The 21,234-nt window shown below is 34.6% G+C and overlaps 3 protein-coding genes across 4 annotated transcripts; 1 reads left to right on the forward strand and 2 right to left on the reverse strand.

The window, feature by feature from the left end:
- The first annotated feature begins 965 nt into the window (after positions 1–965).
- LOC145328828 (protein CDV3 homolog) lies at positions 966–5,521 on the forward strand. 2 transcript variants are annotated; one of them, XM_080172739.1, is made up of 10 exons: positions 966–1,094; positions 1,569–1,633; positions 1,902–2,061; positions 2,759–2,858; positions 3,250–3,363; positions 3,662–3,748; positions 4,038–4,184; positions 4,465–4,578; positions 5,036–5,108; positions 5,368–5,521. In XM_080172739.1, coding segments are annotated over exons 3-10 (750 nt in total). In that variant the 5' UTR covers positions 966–1,094; positions 1,569–1,633; positions 1,902–1,948; the 3' UTR covers positions 5,370–5,521. The 2 variants fall into 2 exon arrangements, with proteins under 2 accessions (XP_080028865.1, XP_080028872.1); XM_080172746.1 differs by having other exon boundaries at positions 5,042–5,108.
- Positions 5,522–6,948: 1,427 nt separating this feature from the next.
- LOC145328863 (uncharacterized) lies at positions 6,949–7,759 on the reverse strand. Its single transcript, XM_080172781.1, has 2 exons — positions 7,657–7,759; positions 6,949–7,333 (listed from the first exon to the last, which is right to left on the reverse strand). Exons 1-2 carry the CDS (start codon positions 7,721–7,723, stop codon positions 7,086–7,088), a joined length of 315 nt encoding a protein of 104 aa, XP_080028907.1. The 5' UTR covers positions 7,724–7,759; the 3' UTR covers positions 6,949–7,085.
- A 4,743-nt stretch (positions 7,760–12,502) lies between these two features.
- On the reverse strand, positions 12,503–16,736 carry LOC145327097 (uncharacterized). Its single transcript, XM_080170624.1, has 5 exons — positions 15,149–16,736; positions 14,732–14,818; positions 13,896–14,243; positions 12,893–13,545; positions 12,503–12,613 (listed from the first exon to the last, which is right to left on the reverse strand). Exons 1-5 carry the CDS (start codon positions 16,425–16,427, stop codon positions 12,503–12,505), a joined length of 2,478 nt encoding a protein of 825 aa, XP_080026750.1. The 5' UTR covers positions 16,428–16,736.
- Positions 16,737–21,234: the final 4,498 nt, after the last annotated feature.

Below are 21,234 nucleotides of genomic sequence, written 5' to 3' on the forward strand. Positions count from 1 at the left end.
TTGAAATATGATAAAGATAGTATTAAATTATTAATAGTAAAACAGAGATAATACAACTAAAGAAAATTATTACTCCTCCACTTTTGGCTAATATTTGATTAAGATAAACAGTAATGCTGTTTTAAAGTTAAATTTTAACTGAAGATAAAGAGTATTTTAGTGAATTGTCTCTTACCCAGATTTTAGTGCCATTTTATTATCTTATTTAAAAATTTGAATAATCTAATGTGTAATATTTGAGTCCATCTCTAAACTCTTGCACCTGTTAATATTAAATCTGAATGTTATCGTTAAAATATGCAATTCATTTATTGTTGTTTAATTTCTACATTTTTACTTATCTATTTATTATTTATTTATAAGATTTATATGAATTGAATACAATACAGTACTGTACTAAGTTCTTCTAGACCAAGAAAGTGGCAGGTAGCTTGAGATAAAATAAAACTTGTCTAATTATCTCTCTAGCTAATTGTAAGAGTATGTGTTAATACGATAAAGTTACTTTTTAATACAATTTCAAAATATTTATTGCATTTATTTATTTACAAAATAATTTCCTATGCATTGTTTCAACTTAAATAAAAAACTAATATCAATATAACAATAAAGTTAACATACCTATACTTCTCTGTATTTCACCCTCCACCCTTTTCTTTTAAATTTTCAAAAGTTACCTTTAACTTGTATTGTCTAAGAGACCATAGGTAGTGATCAGTTTAGAAAAATTATTTATATTTATTTATGTAAATGTGAATTATTGTGATTGTGAATATTTTTTGTAATTGTTGCGACTATTGAACAGGAAGGGAAATATCTTCTGAAAAACAATTAGACTAGTTAAAAAAATTTTAAAATAATGTTTTAAATCTTGACAGCAGTCAACAAAATTTTTGCCCTTATAGATATTTAGGTCCAGTTGCACATTAACTAACAGAACATTATTCTTTCCAAGCATCAAATTTAAAAAATCTTTCCCAGTAACTTTGTTTTCAGAAAATATTTTCTTTGTTTTAATGAACTATTGATTAGATTGATATTATTGGTCTGTATTTCAGATACTGATGGTGGAGTCAGTCATCTCATTTAGCCAGGTAAGATATTTACAACTGGCGGATACGCTCCTGGAGGCCTCTATCGGCGCTTTAAAATATTTTCCATTCAAGTGAAGTCCTCTAGTGGTGCTTTTAAATATTATTTGATATGAAATGTTTTCTATGCCATGCAGTGGTGGTCTCTAGCGGTACTTAAAAATATATTTTGGAATTTTATTTCCTGGTACGATTTCTCTTGGGAGGGTGGTGGTGGTACCTTCCCCAAAAATAGTTTTAAACCTCGCCAGGATCTATGAGAAGCTACATTGTAAAGGAGAACCATATCGGCTAAGTGGTTAGAGATATCATTCTGTACAAAGGACACACATAGATCCCATTACTTTTATATAAGCTACTATCGAAATCAAAATAAAAGCTACTATCGAAATTATTTGGTATTCATTTCCTCCAGCCTCAAATATAGAATAGAGGAGTTTGATATAAAAGCCATTATTAAAATTGATTTTGTTTCAGGTCGAAACTCTTGAAATATCCAATCAAGGAATATACAACCACATTTTCTAACCTTTACCTGAAAGGTAAGATTATTCTTTTATTATTATTAGCGCAGATACTGTATAGTTGTTGTACTTTTTAACATTTACTCATTCGTTATTGAAGTGTATTCTACTTAGACAATTAAATATTGCTATTACATGTTGAAAACACTCTGCCATTATTTTGTTTTATTTAACTTACTTTTTAACTAATTTAGTTTACTATTCTTTTTTCATATTGTTATTGTTATACGTAATGAGACAAACAACAGAAACTTTTAATGATTTTAAGCATGCTTTTATTTTTCAGGTCAATAAGTTTATAAAAAAAAGGGGACAAAGAACTTATCAACAATCATGGCGGACATTGATGATTTCTTTGCTAAAAAAGACAAGAAAAAGAAGGGAGGAAAAAAGTTTGCCAAGGCCAACACCGATGTTATTGCTAAAAATCTCATCGAAACAGACAAGTAAGATACTAAATAAAACTAATAATGTTCAATTATTATTGTCTATCAGAGCTCCGTCCGAATCAGTATTATTTCCGCTGGATATTAACAGACTCTAAACCTTGATGAATCAGTATTATTTCCGCTGGATATTATCCGAGTCTAAACCTTGATGAATCAGTATTATTTCCGCTGGATATTAACAGACTCTAAACCTTGATGAAAACACATGTAAAGATTATTTTTGAGAATTTTAAAACTGAAATGTAAAAAAAAATTATAGGACCAACATAAAAAGGATCATAAAAAATATTTCCACGGAAAGGATCTATAATAGGTATAATAAAAGTACAAAATTTTGCGTGCTCTGTTCTTAAGTTTTCTTAATTTTTACATTTTTCCCCCTCCAACCACTTATTTTTATTTTCTTTCCCTCCAACCACTTATTTTTTATTTCCTCCCCCCCCCCCCCCCCTGAGCAGGGGATCCCATGTAGAATATACACCCCTGGCTCTGTTACTAAGTAGTTACCTCGCATAGTTTTATTTGTTATAAGATATGCATGAAAGGCAAAAAAAGTTTTATATGTGAACTAAAAGTATCGAATCCATTTCAATGGTGTTTCAGTATTTGATCTTGATATAAACATAAGATTGTAAATTTTTTTCATGTTTTTAATTCTTAAAAATTTAAATTTAATCTCTTAAACTTAATTTAGAAAGGAAATGAGGGAGCTTGAGAAGCAGGAAAAGGAGCTTAGCACTCAACTCAGTGGTGAGGACAAAACTGTCACTCCTCAAGCATCACAAGAGGATGAGGTAATATTTTTTTTCTGGTGTTAGGGAGCAAGGATTGGAATAACCAACAAGCACAATAAATGAATAGAAATATTTATTTATTTAATCTGCTTTGCAGGAAGCATTAGTAAATAAGAAGTCTTCAACAAAAATAAAAGAAATATTTTGTTTTATCTCGAATTAATTTAGCTGTGTGGTGTTGGGTTAAAGAGTTTTACCACTTCAGGATGTGCTGCGTTCAGTAGTTGGATTGATTAATATAAATTGTGACTATATTTCTATATATAGAGAATATTGTTGTATTACTAGGAGAGGGAGGAATATAGAGAACACAAGAAGGATCTGACATAACTATATTGAGACTTGAGACTATATTTCTATATATATAGAAATAATATTATTGTATTACTAGGAGTGGGAGGAATATAGAGAACACAAGAAGGATCTGACAGGTCTAAAGATAGAGACACTTACTCTGACAGAACCTCAGGCGGAAGAAGAAGAGGAAGAAACTGAAATTAATGAGGCAAATATTTTTTTCAATATTTTAACATTTAATGTAATTCCCAAGAAATGACCCTTTTTTCGCCCAATTCTGCGATCTAAAACAGTTTAACAAAAATAAGTACTTTTCAATGGATAGAAGAATAAATGTTTAAGTATAGATGTATGCATAATCCAGACAACTACCTGCCCCTAATGGCCAGGGATGGAATATTGGGCACTCGATTTGATTTTGAGCGGCCCAATTGCCCAAAAGGGTTTAAAATACACTCATAAATGAAAATACGATGGGAATATTCTACTAAATTTTAAATTACTAGGATGGCGAAGTTGTGAAAGTAAAGAAAGATGGAACTGGAGGTCCCTGGAAAAGTGTTGGTGGATCACTGGAGAACCATAATAACCAGGTATATTTAGTTGTTGAGTTTCTCAAAAGATTTCGATTCTGGTTTGTTGACTACAGTCTTCATAAAAATGATTTCATTTGAGAAGCTCAACATTTTTTAAGGGCATTAAGTAAAAAGTAATAATTAGGTATTATATTAGTGTACATTTATTATATTGTGCCTACGGGGTAAAAATTCTAGACAATATTGAAAGAAATTAGATTTTTCTCGTAAAGTTTTATTTTAATCAAATGAAAGAATTACTTTCATTTGAAAATTTAAAAATATTTAATCAGGATTATATTTTTAGGATCTGAACTATCAATTAGACAACAGTATTCAGAATACCAATGTTGTTGGTGGGTCTTATGTGCCCCCACACTTGCGTTCCTCTGCTCCTGCCCCCCGTCCAACCCCTGGACAAAGAAGGGGCAAGGTGGCTGCCCCCGATATTTCCAGGAATCATTTTCAAATAATTTTTAAAAATATAGTATTATGATATTTATTATAAAAAGGAAAAGGTACACCTTATTAACCTTCTCTGGACATGACATATTTTTTTTATTTTTGAGTACTTTTACGGTATATTCGTCATCTTAAATACATCAATTTAAAGCTCAATTTTCATTTTGAAATATGTCAGGAGTTGCCTTCTCAGTTTGCATGTATGCTGTATATTTGATAGAATAACTTGTGGAACATTTTAAAAGTTTATTGATTTGAAAACGCGGTATTTTAGTGAGGTGAGTTTTCCCTCCTTATCCTCCGTTATTGAGGAAAGCAACTTGAGAGGTTACGATGACGGAGGCAAGTTTGAGGAGGTGAAGGAGCGTGGAGGTCAACAATACCAGGCAGGACAACAGGATATATAAATGGACAAGCAAAAGATTTCTTTACATAGTTGCAGAGTGATTTTACAACTAAGTAAGAGAATTAGTTTTACAGATGCTTTAATATAGAGTACAAAAATAAGGTGGAAACTAACGGTTTTGCCGCCGTTTCTTTGTGATTCCATACACCATAAATCTGCCAAGACAATCTGGGCAGTGCTGTAAACAGCAAAGCTTTCCACGTTAATAAATGGGGTTGAATTCTAAAAAGGGTTCAAACAATAGGCGATCACATATAAAATGTTAATCTTTATTTCTATAAGGATTCATAATACTCTTTCTAGGAGGGTATAATGGATTAGGTATTAGCTTATTAGATTGTTTCTAATTGAACTAGATATATTGCTTATGAGATTACTGTGTAAATCGTGGCTCCCATTATTGATAAATATTATATTTATTTATCCCTGTATCTCAGCAACAGATCAAGGGTGCCGCCTCAGAGAGAATTACCTTGGAAAACAGATTTGCTGGCCTTGGCGGCGCAGATTAAAGGAAAAATGTAACAATATAAATAGAACATATCATAAAAAAATATTTACGCCTACTGTTTTTGTTTGATTTCTTTTTAAAAATTATTGCTAGTTTGAATGATACTAATCATTGCCAGAGATATACATTTTCCATGAAACTCTTGCATATAGTATAACAAAGCAACATTGAAGTAAAGACTCGCCTTTATTTTACATGAAATAATCAAAATTTAAGTTTTCTAGTATTTCAAGTTTTAAGATTGTTACTTTTGAAATGAAAGGTTGCTGTTAAAGTGATTGTTGGATTGAAATTGTGGAGCGGGTAAAAAAATCAGCGCTTCACATTTTTTCAGAAAATATCTTCCAAAATTTCACTACACAGAAATCCTTAGTTGTGACGGCTCAACCAACTAAAAACTAAATCCTAACAAGAAGCATCCCGGCTGATATTATTATTAATAACTAGTTAATGCTCTCATGCCTTCTTTCCTTTTATAGTTTTGATATTGTATCATTATCTTTATTATTCGCCAAGTTATTCATTCTCATTTAGATTCATTATAATAATATTTATCATAGCAAACATTTGATATTTCCACACAAGACAAAACATCCACATGGAATTCAAAATTGCCAGCTTTTCAAAAAATGATAAAAATTCTTGTGATAACTTTTTACAAAGAAAATTAAACTTTTTGGAGTCGTAATATACTTGTCATAATAAACGCGCGGAAAGTTTGATTGTTGAATACGCGCTTCAATTTTACACAACAATAAAGATTTTTATAAACACATGTTTTTGTCTTCTTTCCTCTTGTTTTTTTTTACAGATCTGTTGTAAAATGTAAATATGGTTTGCTACTGATATTAGCAAAGGTAAAGTATAATTGATATTATTGTTATTATAGTGTTTGGAATAAACAGATTTTAATTCAGGTTCTTGTGACAGATCCCAGGACGGAATTAATACCATAAAAAAACCTAGTTTTTACCACTTTTATGGTAAAATTTTACCAGCCTATACGATTTAAAAGGTGGTAAAATTTTACCGTAACCGTGGTAAAAACACTTTTTGTGGTACTCCGAGACGCTTTTTACCAGCGATTTTTACCACAATTATCGGTAAAATTTTACCAGATTTCCGGTAAAATATTACCATTTTAGGACGCAAATTTATACCAGATTTTGACCAATTTTTACCACTTTTTTGGTAAAATTTACCGCAAATTTCTGTAAGATTTTACCGAAAAAGTGGTAAAACTGTTCAACACCTGGTAATATTTTTGCCCTAAATTGGTAAAATTTTACCAGAAATAGGGTAAATATGGTAAAAATTTACCAAAAATTGTGGTAAAAACGGGTGGTAAAAATCACGAGAAAGTGGTAAAAAACGACCTTAATTATAGAAAAACATCGCTTGTACACAAATCGCAAAAATAAAAAAAAAATTGTTTTCATTTTTATCTTTATTGATTGAAACACTTAAACATATTTTTTTACATAATGATTTACATAGGTACGATAGCGCGCTACTATATAGGTATATATTCACAGAAATTTTCTTAATTAGTCTAATTCTAGACGTGGTTTAAATGACCAAATATTACATAGTTTTATTCAGATACTATAACTGCATGTTTAATCGGTTTAAGCTGAGAAATTAACACAAATATACATAGGTTTTAAGCTGAGATCTGGATTCTAATTGTACTTTATACTAGAACATTTTTATACACAAGAAAAATATATTACGAAGTTACTTTCCATTATAAAATTTTCAAAAATTTGCTATATAGGAATAGCGGTTTCAAATATAATATTATATGAATATTCTCATCGTCAGAACAAAACTGTCAAAACTGTCATATAGATTAATGTACGTACAAATTAAAGGTGGTTAAACATATTTTTGACTCAAGATATCTTGATATATATCACTTTTTTATCACAAATAGTTTATATATGATCTGACTGGAAGGACTATTATACATCAGCTTACTTTTGTCCTTCTTTTCTTTCCTTTTGCCTCTTGTGAAAGAAGACGCGGCAGTCTGCACACAAATAGGTGCATTCGATGAGTCTTGTGTTCGTTGGCAGCTCGCTTCGGGGACTGCGTCCATGGGCGCAGGTCTTGATTTTCCCCGGTGTTGCAGTTCTTTTGCGCCTACTCAGTTTTGATGCTGGCGGGATTGTAGGAGGGGGTGGTTCAAACATCTCCTGCTCATCATCTGACACTCGATACACTGAAATTAAAATATTTTTTAAAATTATTTTTTTGTACAAAAAAATAGTTCAATTTTACAATAGTTTTTTTTTCTAGCCTAACCTAACCTAACCTAGTGTATTAATAGAAAGAGTAATATTTCTAGTTTTAGCCTAACCTAGCCTAGCCTAGCCTAGCCTAGCCTAGCCTAACCTAACCTAACCTAACCTAACCTAACCTAACCTAACCTAACCTAACCTAGTGTAATAATACAATGTATTACGGCATTTTCTTAGTGCCTAGTACAGAAATGTTTCACTATATGCTTTGGGCACAGTCGCTAGTATAAATATTGTACTATACCTGGGCTTTTTGGTCCTGGATTCTTTATGTTCTCATAAATTATATCAAAATCCGGTTTGTTTTCCATCCTGAAATTAAACAATCTATACTACAAAGTAAAACGATTTTTGTTTGTATGTAGCGAAGGATCTTGCTAACCGCTGAACCGATCGGGTTCTTCTCATACCGGCAAGGGAAGGGAGTGGCAAAAGAAACTTTAAGGATATACTTCATATTAGAGGGTTTAGCGTACAGAAAAATCATTTACAACACAAGGTACCGGCAAGGGAAGGGAGTGGCAAAAGAAACTTTAAGGATATACTTCATATTAGAGGGTTTAGCGTACAGAAAAATCATTTACAACACAGTCGCCAGGATAAAGTAGTAAAAACAATTTTAAAAAAATCTTACTTTGCTGGTGTTTCCATAACAGTGATTTCCTTAACCTCGTTCTCATCCGAATTTTCTGGAGAGCCAGCTGTTTTGTTCCTGAATTAAACAATATATATATAATAATCTATTTAAATTAAGTAGTTAACTTTTTGGTTCCACATTTACCCCTTCCACCTTACCCAGCTAGAGGCGTACTTGCTAGTACTTGCTTTTAATAAATAAAGGAACACGTTGAATTTGTCTTTACAGAAAAATCATTTACAACACTGTCGCCAGGATAAAGTAGTAAAAACAATTTTAAAAAAATCTTACTTTGCTGGTGTTTCCATAACAGTGACTTCCTTAACCTCGTTCTCATCCGAATTTTCTGGAGAGCCAGCTGTTTTGTTCCTGAATTAAACAATATATATATAATAATCTATTTAAATTAAGTAGTTAACTTTTTGGTTCCACATTTACCCCTTCCACCTTACCCAGCTAGAGGCGTACTTGCTAGTACTTGCTTTTAATAAATAAAGGAACACGTTGAATTTGTCTTTACAGAAAAATCATTTACAACACTGTCGCCAGGATAAAGTAGTAAAAACAATTTTAAAAAAATCTTACTTTGCTGGTGTTTCCATAACAGTGACTTCCTTAACCTCGTTCTCATCCGAATTTTCTGGAGAGCCAGCTGTTTTGTTCCTGAATTAAACAATATATATATAATAATCTATTTAAATTAAGTAGTTAACTTTTTGGTTCCACATTTACCCCTTCCACCTTACCCAGCTAGAGGCGTACTTGCTAGTACTTGCTTTTAATAAATAAAGGAACACGTTGAATTTGTCTTTACAGAAAAATCATTTACAACACTGTCGCCAGGATAAAGTAGTAAAAACAATTTTAAAAAAATCTTACTTTGCTGGTGTTTCCATAACAGTGACTTCCTTAACCTCGTTCTCATCCGAATTTTCTGGAGAGCCAGCTGTTTTGTTCCTGAATTAAACAATATATATATAATAATCTATTTAAATTAAGTAGTTAACTTTTTGGTTCCACATTTACCCCTTCCACCTTACCCAGCTAGAGGCGTACTTGCTAGTACTTGCTTTTAATAAATAAAGGAACACGTTGAATTTGTCTTTACAGAAAAATCATTTACAACACTGTCGCCAGGATAAAGTAGTAAAAACAATTTTAAAAAAATCTTACTTTGCTGGTGTTTCCATAACAGTGATTTCCTTAACCTCGTTCTCATCCGAATTTTCTGGAGAGCCAGCTGTTTTGTTCCTGAATTAAACAATATATATATAATAATCTATTTAAATTAAGTAGTTAACTTTTTGGTTCCACATTTACCCCTTCCACCTTACCCAGCTAGAGGCGTACTTGCTAGTACTCGCTTTTAATAAATAAAGGAACACGTTGAATTTGTCTTTACAGAAAAATCATTTACAACACTGTCGCCCGGATAAAGTATGAAAAAAGAATATTAAAAGAAATATCTTACTTTGCTTCTCCTTCCATAACAGAGTCTTGTCCGACCTTCTGGTCATCCTTTTGTGCTGGACATCTCTCGGATTGCTCCCTGAATTAAGCAATCATATTATAATTAAATAGTAAACTTTTTATGGTCCACATTTACCACTCCCACCTTACCCCTAGAGGCATACTTGCTAGTTTTGTAATATATAAAGGTGAATTTGTCTGTACCGAAAAATCATTTACAACACAGTCGCCCGGATAAAGTTTGAAAAAAGAATATTAAAAGAAACTAGTGGCTACGCCCCTAGAAACCTCTAGGGGCACTTAAGGTTGGAAGGGGAAAAATCAACATCTTCCCATTTTAAATTTGAGTTTCAGAAGAGTAAAAATATTTTTTGGGGGAGGGGGTGAAGACACCCTCCACAAAAATAGTTTAAAACCTTTCCAGGACCTATAAGAAGCTTCACTTTAAAGGAGAACAATATCGGTTTAGCGGTTAGCAAGATCCTTTGGGACAGACAAAAAACGCTTACTACTTTATATAATAGGATATCTTACTTTGCTTCTCCTTCCATAACAGAGGCTTGTCCGACCTTCTGGTCATCCTTTTGTGCCGGACATCTCTTGGATTGCTCCCTGAATTAAGCAATCATATTATAATTAAATAGTAAACTTTTTTTTGGTCCACATTTACCCCTCCCACCTTACCCCTAGAGGCATACTTGCTAGTTTTGTAATATATAAAGGTGAATTTGTCTGTACCGAAAAATCATTTACAACACAGTCGCCCGGATTAAATAGAAAAAAATAAGTGAAAAAAATTTCTTACTTTGTTTGTGTTTCCAAACAAGCGATCTCCTCTTCCAAAGAAGCAATTTTTTGCTTTGCTGCCCCAAGGTCTTGTTTTATTTTCTGCATTGTCTCCCATCCATCGTCGTCCCTGAAAAATAAAAAAAAATAATACTAAAGTAACAGGATGTCCGTGTTTATGTACCGAAGGATCTCGATAACCACTGAACAGATCGGGTTCTTCTCATAGGTACCGGCAAGGGAAGGGAGTGGCAAAAGAAACTTTAAGAGATATACTTCATATTAGAGGGTTTAGCGTAGCTGCTAATTTGAAATATCAGGGGTGTATATCCTATATGGGATCCCCTGTTCAGGTGGTGGGGGGAAAATAACTAAAATATGTGTGGTAGGACCAAAAATTTTAGTTCTTTCAATATTTCTCCATTTCCGTCCCTACTTGGTGAGATAAAAATAGGTGGGAAAAAAATACAAAATTTTGTACCACGGGAACAAAATAAATCTTGTGCGTAATGTACACCCCTGAATGAAACTATAATTATTCGCCATAACAATAATGTTTATCCTACTCTTTTCAATCCGGCTACTACCACCTTCCGAACAGAAATAGAATGGTAACAAAAATAAATAAACTTACGTAGTGCAATCCAAAGTTAGGTTCAAATCTTCTGTATCAGACGATTTAGGAGGGCTATCAGGCAGGTCAGCCAGCTTAGCAGGCAGCTCAGGCTCAGACACACTCATTTCGTTCTTCTCTTTTTCGCTATCACTGAAATATATAAATATATATTATATATCCCAGGTAATCGGACCTTTGCCCAAAGAAGTAATTACCAAAAAATATGTAATATGTATTTATGTAATTATGTTGTGATGGATTGTCGAATCCGATTCGATGAATGGTTACCAAAATATAGCTAGGGACGGACGGACGGACGGACGGACAGACAGACAGACAGACATCATTCTACTTCGTTTTATACATATTAAAATATTACTCACCCACTTGTGGTTTCCGGCTTCTGTTCTTCGTGCTGTTCGTCTCTCTCTAAGTCGGCTGCTGCGGCTGACATGTCGGACATTCTATATTAAATTTGAAAAGAAACAAATTATCACTGGTAATTAAATTTTCATGAATAAATGTCCAAAAAACTGACGTAGGGAATTTTAATATAATAGGGTCCAGCAAGATCACATATTGGTATATCTTATATTGTAAACAAGTATATAGACAAATTTCATTTACAAAAAGTTAATACAAAGGGGGGGGCGAAAGTGACACTTTTTGAAATCAAAACTAAAAGTCAAAGGAACTCAACTAAAAAAAGAGTTACAGGTCTGACATTTTGCATGGCAGTTGCTTTATAGGGGTACAATATGGAACTGTGAAGAAACGGCGGCGCAACCGCCGAAAACCGCCAAGAAAAGGCAATTAAAATTACGGCAGGAAACGGCGGTTTTCGGCGGTTGCGCCGCCATTTCTTCACAGTTCCATATTGTACCCCTATAAAGCAACTGCCATGCAAAATCTCAGACCTGTAACCCTTTTTTTAGTTGAGTTCCTTTGTTGACTCTTAGTTTTGGTTTCAAAAAGTGTCACTTTCGCCCCCCCCTTTTGAAACGTTCTCTTTTTTAATTACAGCACATAAACCTTACGGATTTTACCATGGAAATCTACCACCCTATTAATTAAAACATTCCCTACGATAACTGTTATATATAATATTTATATACAAAATTAAACAAATATATAAAATTAACAAAAGCTAGTTGTGAATAGTTTTTTTCCTTAGTTTAGGGGGTAAACTACAACTGCTATATACTGAATTACAAAAAATGCGACAGATTATACAACAAAAAATTTTCAGTTTAAGCTCTTAACTTTAAGCTCATTAAACTTAATTGGTGGAAAGGGGTAGTTTCACAAAATGCATTTGAACTTAATTTTGTGAATTGCATATTTTTCTTTGTTAAGATGGTAAAAGTACGTGGTAGAAAATTTAACTTTCTTCAAATTTATGCCATATAAATAGAGTTTAAACACATTTAAACAGGTTCAAATATACGGTTCACTAAATTAACTTCAAATGCATTTTGGGAAACTACTCCTTTCTAGATATTATAAAAAAAAGTTGAAGATGAAACTTATGAAATATAAAAAAAATTACATATAAATATATATATACGTAAAGTCCTGGAATTATTGGGATTGACTGGGACCTATCAGGTCTTCGTCTTGTTCTTCGTCTTGTTCTTCGTCTTGTACTTCGTTTTCAGATGAAAGTTCCGACGAATAATACTTGTCTCCATTCTGCGGTGCGCAGGGATGTATATTCTACATGGTTCGGATGTGTAATATTTTTTCCAATTCTGCGCAGGGATGTATATTATATTTCATTAAATATAAATAGATGGAGGAAAGAAAAAAAGGTAATAATTAAGAAAACTGAAAACATTTGTAAATTTTAAAAATTTTTAGCCGTGGACAAACAATATTTCTTGTGCAGAATATACACCCCTTTCCCGAATCAATGTAGCTGCCAAAGATACCGTAATTGCTTATGTTCTGAGCACATTGTTGAGAACTTGCTCTCTGTGGTGGTCTGGAGCTTGATCTTTTCTTCTTCTCTAACTCAGCATCTTCAGGCCTGATTCCCTGTTCCCACAATCTTTGCTTCTTCATGTTGGCCTTTACTCGTTTGTTGGCATCTCTTCTTGTCCGAGCCTCACCACGCTGGCCGAAATCGGGCAAATGTGTATTTGTTCTGTTCAACATTTGCTGCAACCTAATTTGGTTAGGTTGCTCACTGAGTTGACTATAACTACAACCTGGCTCTGGACTGAGTTGACTATAACTACAACCTGGTTCTGGGTTTACGTCTTCATCAGGATTTGATGTGCCTGCGCAACTTTCAGCATATTCCCGGCTTGAATTTTGTGCTCTGCTCGTGCTTGCTCTGCTCTGGTTTCTGTACAACACCGCTTCAATTTGATTCCCAGATGGAAATGTTGTTTGTTTTCTGGGACGTTTAGGAACTTCTTTGGTAGGCTTTGGCTTTTGGGCCACTTTTGCTTTTGGCCTGCGTTCAACTTCTTCTTCTTCACTACTACTACTACTGCCAGTTCCAGTGTCTGGGTCTGATTGATGACCTTGATCTGTATCATCACTTTCTGGTGCTTCTTCTTTGATGTCAGAAATTAATTCACCTTCTTCTCCATCTTTTTTCCACTTTGCTTTTTCTCCTACAAAGAAATAAAAAATGTTAAAGCAAATGTACATAATTGTAGCTTCAATATTATTTCCATACCTATATGAACATTAGTTACTATTAATCAGATTCAAATGAAAACAAGCAATATTTTTTACCCTATATTTATATGCCAATCAAAGATAAAAGGGGGAATTTTGCATTGGCAGTTGCTTTATAGGGGTACAATATGGAACTGTGAAGAAACGGCGTCGCCACCGCCGAGAACCGCCAATAAAAGCCCCAAAAAAATTCGGCTGGTTTTAGTTTTGGTTTCAAAAAGTGTCACTTTCGCCCACCCCCCCCCCCCCCCCCCCATTTATTACATTAAGACCTGTAACTTACCGTCAATGTTGATGAGTTCTAAAATTTCCCTTTGGTTGTGTATAGAAACATTTGAGCCTACTGCAACAACCTCATAATGACCCAGGTGGTTTTCAATTATAATGGCAAGTTTGGGTAATATTATTCCACATGGATGTATCCGAATTTCCTTACTTGCTTTGCCGTCATTCTTGCCCTCAATGTCCTCAACCTCCAAAATTTTGTCACTCTCGTTTCTGTCATCTTCGTTATCCACCTCGAATGATGGTTCATTTGAGTCCAGCTGTAAACTTCTCTTGGTTTTTGCTTCGGCTTCCAATGCGGTTTGCCTTCGCTCCCGGTTCTTCTTTGGAATGATCGGCACATCATCTAAATAATTATTATAGTCATTATTTCAAATAGTATAAATGTTACCCAACCCCCCCCCCCCCCCCCCCCCCTCCAAGGAAATAGCTTAAAATCACCGCAGGACCAATACACAGAAGAGTAGAATCCGATCCCCAGGACACAATTAATACCATAAAAAACCTAGTTTTTACCACTTTTATGGTAAAATTTTACCAGCCTATACGATTTAAAAGGTGGTAAAATTTTACCGTAACCTCGATCGATTCAGTGGTTACTGAGATCTTAAGCTTCTGACGGCCGGACAGACATTAAGCTACTTAGTATTATAGATAGCGGCTGCGCCCATACAAATTTTAGCCTAAAACCCTGTCAGGGCCTGTACGAAGTTTCCCTTAAAACAAAATTAATGCACAGGGTTTTTATCTAAGACTACTTCTCAACTAAAATATTAATAAACTTAAATTTAGGTGATACAGTTCCTACGTTTTTCAAACTATAAATAACAATACCTTCGGCATCCTCATCATTCTCATCACTGCTGCTTTCCTCCACGACACTTGTTGCCTTTCCAGTCACCTGTCTCTCGTTACTGTTGCCTGTAAATAATTAATTTATACATTAATTTTATACGTTTCCAAACAAAAAGCAAGTACTGAAAACATTTTTTCCACCCCCCCACCCCCCCTACTTGGTGGAAAAAAAATTTTAAAAGGAAATGTGTTGTAGGAGGGATAGAATAAATAAATCATAGAGTTCTTTAAATATTTTTCCATTTTCCCCCTACTTGGTGAAAAAAAACTAAGGGGGGGGGGAAGAAAAATTTAAAAAAAATTAGTAGCAGAGGAAAAAAAATCTTGTGCAGTATATACACAATACGAGGAAAGATAAAACTTATAAATAATAATTAATGTTCAACAAATATGTACCTGTGATTGAATTATTTCGTCCATAAAATTCTTTCTGTCTTTGCAGTGGTGGAAAGTTTGGTGGTGGTTCATCATCTTGCATTGGCACTGTATCATCAAGATTTCCCACATTTTGGGCCTCATCGTCTGTTTCACAAATAATTATCTTCTTCGACTTTTTCGAGCCCTTTCCTTTTCCATGCTTCTTCCTTTTGGAGCTTGTGATGTTTTCAAATACATTTACTTTGGGTTTATTATTGGACTGGCTGTTGACAATTGGATCATCATATAACCTACGTGGCTTTACTGGTTGCTTTACTGGTTCTGGAGTTACTGCTGGATTCTCCGCGGGTGGTATGCGAAACTCATTCCCAATCTGATCATCATTTGAATTCATTTCAACGTCGTCGCCTCTGTCATCAATTACAAGCTCACCATTGTTGCTTTCTTCATCAGCAATGTTTTCCATACCATTTTCTTCAACAGCATTGCCTTCAGCATCATTGTCTTCAACAGCATTGCCTCCACCATGATTGCCTTCACCATCATTGTCTTCACCATCAGTGGATTCATCAGCAGTGGAATCATCAGCAGTGGAATCATCAGCAGTGGAATCATCAGCAGTGGATTCATCAGCAGTGGTGTTCATTCTTCCGATCTTTCTATTTCTGGAAATTACTGTTGCTTTCTCACTGGCATTGTGAATCTTTGTCTGTTCTTCACTCATTTCTGGTTTCAAATTTATTGTGGCGTACGTATAATACATTACAGCTCTTGCTATAACCTTCTTATCACTATGGACTGTCTTGAAAAATTGCTTGGGGTTCTTTGCATTCCCAATGTCTGCATAATTTTTGATCTGATATGCAGTACTCGACTTGTCATTGTTTCTTTTCAAGTAAATCTGGTTCTTTCCTTGAACTTCGTGGGGTAAGCAACCCATTGAGTGGCCACCTAACATGTAGTAAAATTTCTTGTCTTCGGCTGTAACACCTGGTGTTGAAGTTGTGATTGTCTTCGGTTTAATACGCCGCTTAATTCTTTGTATCTCTGCAGGGGCCAGATACAATCCACACATCTCTAAGGCTGATCGTTTCTGTGGCTTTTCCTTCTTGTCTTTCTTGTCTTTCTTGCCTTTCTTATTGCTTGTCTCCTTGCTTGGCTTGAGTTCAAAAACCTGTTCGAAATTGTAGAGGGGGGTTGACAATGCGCGTTCTTGTTTTCGCGTTGCCAGCGCTCGAAATAACCTCCAGATGACAGGATCATCATTATGAATCATATAATCTTCGGCTCTCTTCATATTTTCACAAAAACCATTCCCGTCCTTGGTAAAAGTGTGTTCGAAATTGCGCTTGAACCTAGATAAAAAAAGGGTTTATATCAAAACAGTCTCAATATATAACATATATCAAGAAAAGATGAACTAAAAGTCTTGCCACATAAAAAAATACATGGTACAAAATTGAAATTCTTTGAAACATATGCCATAGAAATGTAGTTTAACAATTTAACAAGAATACAATATGCAGTTAACATTTCGTGAAACTACTTTTTTAACTAAAGAACATTGAAATGCATTTTGTGAAACTACCACTTTCACATTTAATAGACGCGGAATAGATGTGATAAATAATTGAATTACCTACAAGCTTGTACGTGGTTCCTCACTAGAAAAAGGTCGCTTGAAGACACATAGGTTTGTGTTCTCCACAAATTTGGTGGGATAGCTTCATGTAGGTACGTCTGGTTAAGCACTAACTTACAATGATCCAAGAAACGTTCCACTGAAATAATAATGAAATTTTGAATTAACTATGCATAGGTACATGTTTATTATTGTACCAGGGGTGTATATTCTGCACAAGATTTATTTTCACAAATAAAATATATATATAAAAAGATTATTGTACATGGTCACCTGCTAGCAAGAATAGGAATGCCCCTTTTATTCGGTTTATTTCCCTTGCCCCCACCTCCCTTCTCCCTGTTTTAAACGTTTTCTTATCATGTCAAATTTACAAAATAATATTTACTTACCAGTTTCGTCATCAATAAGTTCCGGAGCAGTCCAAAAGGCAGCGGTGATGCGGGCGTCAAAGGTGAACTGCTCGAACACGACATATATGAAGGTGATGGTGTCTCTGCATAATTTCAGTAAGGTTTGCCAGTCTTTATCCACTTTCAGTGAGTCATCGAAATTTTGGATGAAAAAGACAATTTCTTCTCTTCGCATATAACCATCTTTTTTCAAGGGGTCATGGTTCTTTATTCTTTCTTTGTAAAATTCTGGTGAGAAAATACGGTCCACGACAACATCCTGATTCTCACTAGGCCCTTTATTCGCCTCCTCCTCAAGTTGCTCATCCACATTGGTCAGTCTTCTTAGATCAGTCACCAAGGTTTCCACTATTTTTCCGGTTTTCTTCATTTCTGTTGTCAGCGTTACAGTATTTTCAGCCATATCTCTTGATACACTGTCTTGCAGGTCTTTGATTTCATTCTTCAGTAATTCATGGTTTGTGGACGATTTGTTTGCCAAGTTTCTGATGGACGCATTAATGGGCTCTATTTGATTTTTCATGTGTGAGGTGAAGAAAGTACGTAGCTGCTGAAATTGGTTCTGAATTTGGTTCATAACGGCCCCGGTGAACAAATCCTTAAAATTAAACATATTAAACCACATATTTTCAAGTCTTGGTATTTTAAAAACTACGTGGTAGAAAAGAAGACTATCCACAAACAAGAGCAAGTGATCCTAAGCATCTTCCATCATTTTTGGACTTTGACAAACAAAAAAACTTGGTAAAATTTGACCAACTTTTTGGTAAAAATTGACAAGGTAAATTTTTAGGCTAAGTCCAGATTTTTGGACTTTGACCAAAAAATCAACTTGGTAAAATTTGACCAACTTCTTTGTAAAAATTTACAAGGTAAATTTTTATTGGTCAATGTTTACCAAAAATTTAGTCAAATCTTACAAGTTATTTTTTCCAGGCTAAGTCGATATATATCCTAAATAATTGTAATTTGTATCCTCTGGATGACAAAATGAAATAAAAATAATACCTCGCTTTCTTCCATCTCACCAGAAGGGGCAGATGATCCCTGGGGTCGTGATGACTGGGACTGGGGTCGTGATGATGTTGCAGGAGGAACTACAACTCTCGCGGTCCGTTGACTCGCGGAGGGGGGCCGTGGCCGTGGCCGTGGAGATGGAGGTGGGGTAATCCTTATTGGAGATGTTGTGGTTCTAGTTGTGTTCTAAAAATAATATAGATAATTATTGTAAAGCATTACTTACCGAGGATTATAGTTTTAAACAACACCGGCATTATCCTAATTTTTTTCTTCTATTTTTTAAAACTTTACCCTCCCCCCCCCCCTCTCCTGACAAAATGACTGTGTTAGGTTAGGCTAGGTTAAGTTATATGGTTAGAGGGACCCAATTTGTTCAACGGTTAACGAGATTTGTTGGTACAAACCCACAAACAGACATCATGTTAGTAAGTTTAGTTTAACAACAAAACACCAACAAACCAAAAACCGATAACAATAAAACTTAAAATCCTACCTTTGCTGTTGTACCTTTGCCACCTCCAGTAGATTTGTTGCTTCCAGGTTTGGCACTTGCAGCTTTGGCACTTCCACCTCTGGCACTTCCATTAGGTTTGGCACCTCCAGTAGGCTTGTTGTTCTAAAACAAGAAATAATTGTTGTATTTACAATGCATAATAAGATATTAGATAGCAGTGGCTACGCCCCTAGAATTTTAATTACTAATATCAAATGTTAAACACACTGTGGAAAATTAATAAATAATTATACTTGGTCAATAATCTTTTGTGGTCTGTTAAGCATGAACCGATAAGGTTTTCCTTTCGATCCGGTAACATGCGAATTTATAAGTTTTAAGAGCGAAGGGTAGCAGCAATTTGTACAATAGTAAATTAGGCCTTAAATATAATTTTTACCTTTACAGAACTAGCACTCTTTCCAGTCCTCGTCATTTTGGGATCTAGCTTGGTCAATTGCCAGTCGAAATTACGCTGTTCTATCCAGGTCGTTGGCATGGGCAATTTGCATAGTTTTAAATCTGAAATGTGTAGACAGAAATTAAAATTTTATGTAAAATTAAATTAAATTGCAAACATGTACTCTTTCAAATTACAGACTAGACTTATAACACTTTAACTTCATACCCATCGATGGCCAAAAAGGTAGGGTTTTGCTAAATTAAGTTGAAATGCCTTTTTTAAAATTAGCTATAAAAAATAATTTTAATGAAAAAAATATTTTAAAGTACATTTCACATAAATTCCAAATAAAGAGGGAAGGGCCTTCAGTTGAATTTTACAACATTTTACATACATATTATAACAAAAGGGGGGGGGGGGGGGGAAGTGACACTTTTTGAAACCAAAACTGAAAGTCAAAGGAACTGAACTAAAGAAACAGTTACAGATCTGTCATTTTGCATGGCAGTTGTTTTATAGGGGTACAATATGGAACTTTTAGTTTTGGTTTTAAAAAGTGTCATTTCCCCCCCCCCCCCTTTCTCTGCTTTCAATGTACAAAATTAAATTCCGATAGGAATTACGATGGAGACATCTTGATGCAACAGGTGTACGGAGATACATGCTACTCTGTACTTCAGTAGGTTGGAGGCTAGTTGTGTTGGAGGATGGCTATAGTCTTCGGGATCGTCAGTCTTGCCTACTCCTAATACCAGGGGTGTATATTTTCAGTGTTTAAAACCATAAAACTTAATTCATATTTCCTAGACCCCCCCTTTACCACACTCTCCTCCTGGCATGATAAGAGAATTACAAATAAATTGTGGTAGGTTAAAAAGGAATTAGATGAAATGTATAGTTCATGAAATATTTCTATACAACAATTAATCATGTGCAAAATATACACCCCTACCTATTATTCTGGAATCTTCAGGAAAGGTGTATGCCGGAAAAAATGTCCTCACTTTGTGGACCAACCATACTGTGTTATCACGACGGCAGTCTGGGACAAAGTAGAGGTCTTGGCAGTCTGTATAGAATTGATTACTCTCGAACTTTCGTTTGTTGGCATTCCTTGTTCCCCTGACAGCCAGCTTTTCATTTATGTACGGTTTCACTGTGTGAAATATCAACAATCTAAATATGTCATTTATGTCATTAATGGCTGTTAAACGGAAAGGTATGTTGCTGGTGAAATCGTTATAGCTTAAGTGTTTGATCAGCAATACACGGAAAGAAAGTTATGTTACATTTTTAAAAATTACATTAAAATTTGTAAAGAGTGGGGGGGGGGGGGAGAAGTGACACTTCTTGAAACCAAAACTAAAAGTCAAAGGAACTCAACTAAAAAAAAATAGTATTACCTGTTTGAAACCTCTTTAAGGCCAAAATTATATCCTCGGATGTAAGTTGATATCACATGATTGGCACTTTCGAAAGCATAACAACTGAACGCCATGGATGGTCCAAATCGGCGGACATGTTCCGGCATATGGTAAAGCATGTGAGTATTGTAACTCAAGCACGATTCGCCGTACATCTCCGCCAATTTTGAGTTCAGGACCATTATCATGGTCTTGAGCTCAGCCACACGTTCAGTTGTTATATGCTCTTCGAGACTGCGCAATATGTGGAATAAAAACTTGCATATCAGACGTTGTTCATCTATAAGATTTGCCAACTGGAAAAAAAAAACATTGTAATAATTTAAGGTAAAACTAGCTGTTTCGCCCCTAGCCTCTAGGGGCTTCGCCCTATATACTTATTGGAAGTCCACCCTCCTCAATAGAAATATATATATAATATAGCACACGTGCGCAAATTTAAAAAGAATGTTATTGCTATACAATATAATGAAACTGAAATAAGCTTTAAATTCTAAAAAGATTATAATATGGTAAAAACCTACCTCTGCATAAAATATCATATGGTAGAAGCCCAGTACTTTGAATTCAGAACTTTTCAAATTGAGGGCTAGCTTCTTCTCTGTCAGGCGCATGATGGACGTACGGGGAACGCGATCAAAATCGCCAACAAGCTTCAATTGATCGTTGATTTCATCTATAATTGGAGTTACTGCAGTTCATGGTAAAA

This window comes from Acartia tonsa, chromosome 1, assembly GCF_053477335.1.
Source record: "Acartia tonsa isolate MP-2025a chromosome 1, ASM5347733v1, whole genome shotgun sequence".
Lineage (NCBI taxonomy): Eukaryota > Metazoa > Arthropoda > Copepoda > Calanoida > Acartiidae > Acartia > Acartia tonsa.

What these genes read in the sequence shown, in the direction of transcription:
- LOC145328828 (XM_080172739.1), top strand. Translation starts at nt 1,949, where the DNA reads ATGGCGGACATTGATGATTTCTTTGCTAAAAAAGACAAGAAAAAGAAG. An exon ending in AAGAAACTGAAATTAATGAG is followed by an intron (nt 3,364 to 3,661) that starts GCAAATATTTTT and finishes TTAAATTACTAG; the next exon opens with GATGGCGAAGTTGTGAAAGT. An exon ending in TGGAGAACCATAATAACCAG is followed by an intron (nt 3,749 to 4,037) that starts GTATATTTAGTT and finishes TTATATTTTTAG; the next exon opens with GATCTGAACTATCAATTAGA.
- LOC145328863 (XM_080172781.1), bottom strand. Translation starts at nt 7,723, where the DNA reads ATGGAAAACAAACCGGATTTTGATATAATTTATGAGAACATAAAGAAT. An exon ending in TCCAGGACCAAAAAGCCCAG is followed by an intron (nt 7,334 to 7,656) that starts GTATAGTACAAT and finishes TTTTAATTTCAG; the next exon opens with TGTATCGAGTGTCAGATGAT.
- LOC145327097 (XM_080170624.1), bottom strand. Translation starts at nt 16,427, where the DNA reads ATGAAGAGAGCCGAAGATTATATGATTCATAATGATGATCCTGTCATC. An exon ending in ACGAAATAATTCAATCACAG is followed by an intron (nt 14,819 to 15,148) that starts GTACATATTTGT and finishes AATTATTTACAG; the next exon opens with GCAACAGTAACGAGAGACAG. An exon ending in AGAACTCATCAACATTGACG is followed by an intron (nt 13,546 to 13,895) that starts GTAAGTTACAGG and finishes ATTTCTTTGTAG; the next exon opens with GAGAAAAAGCAAAGTGGAAA.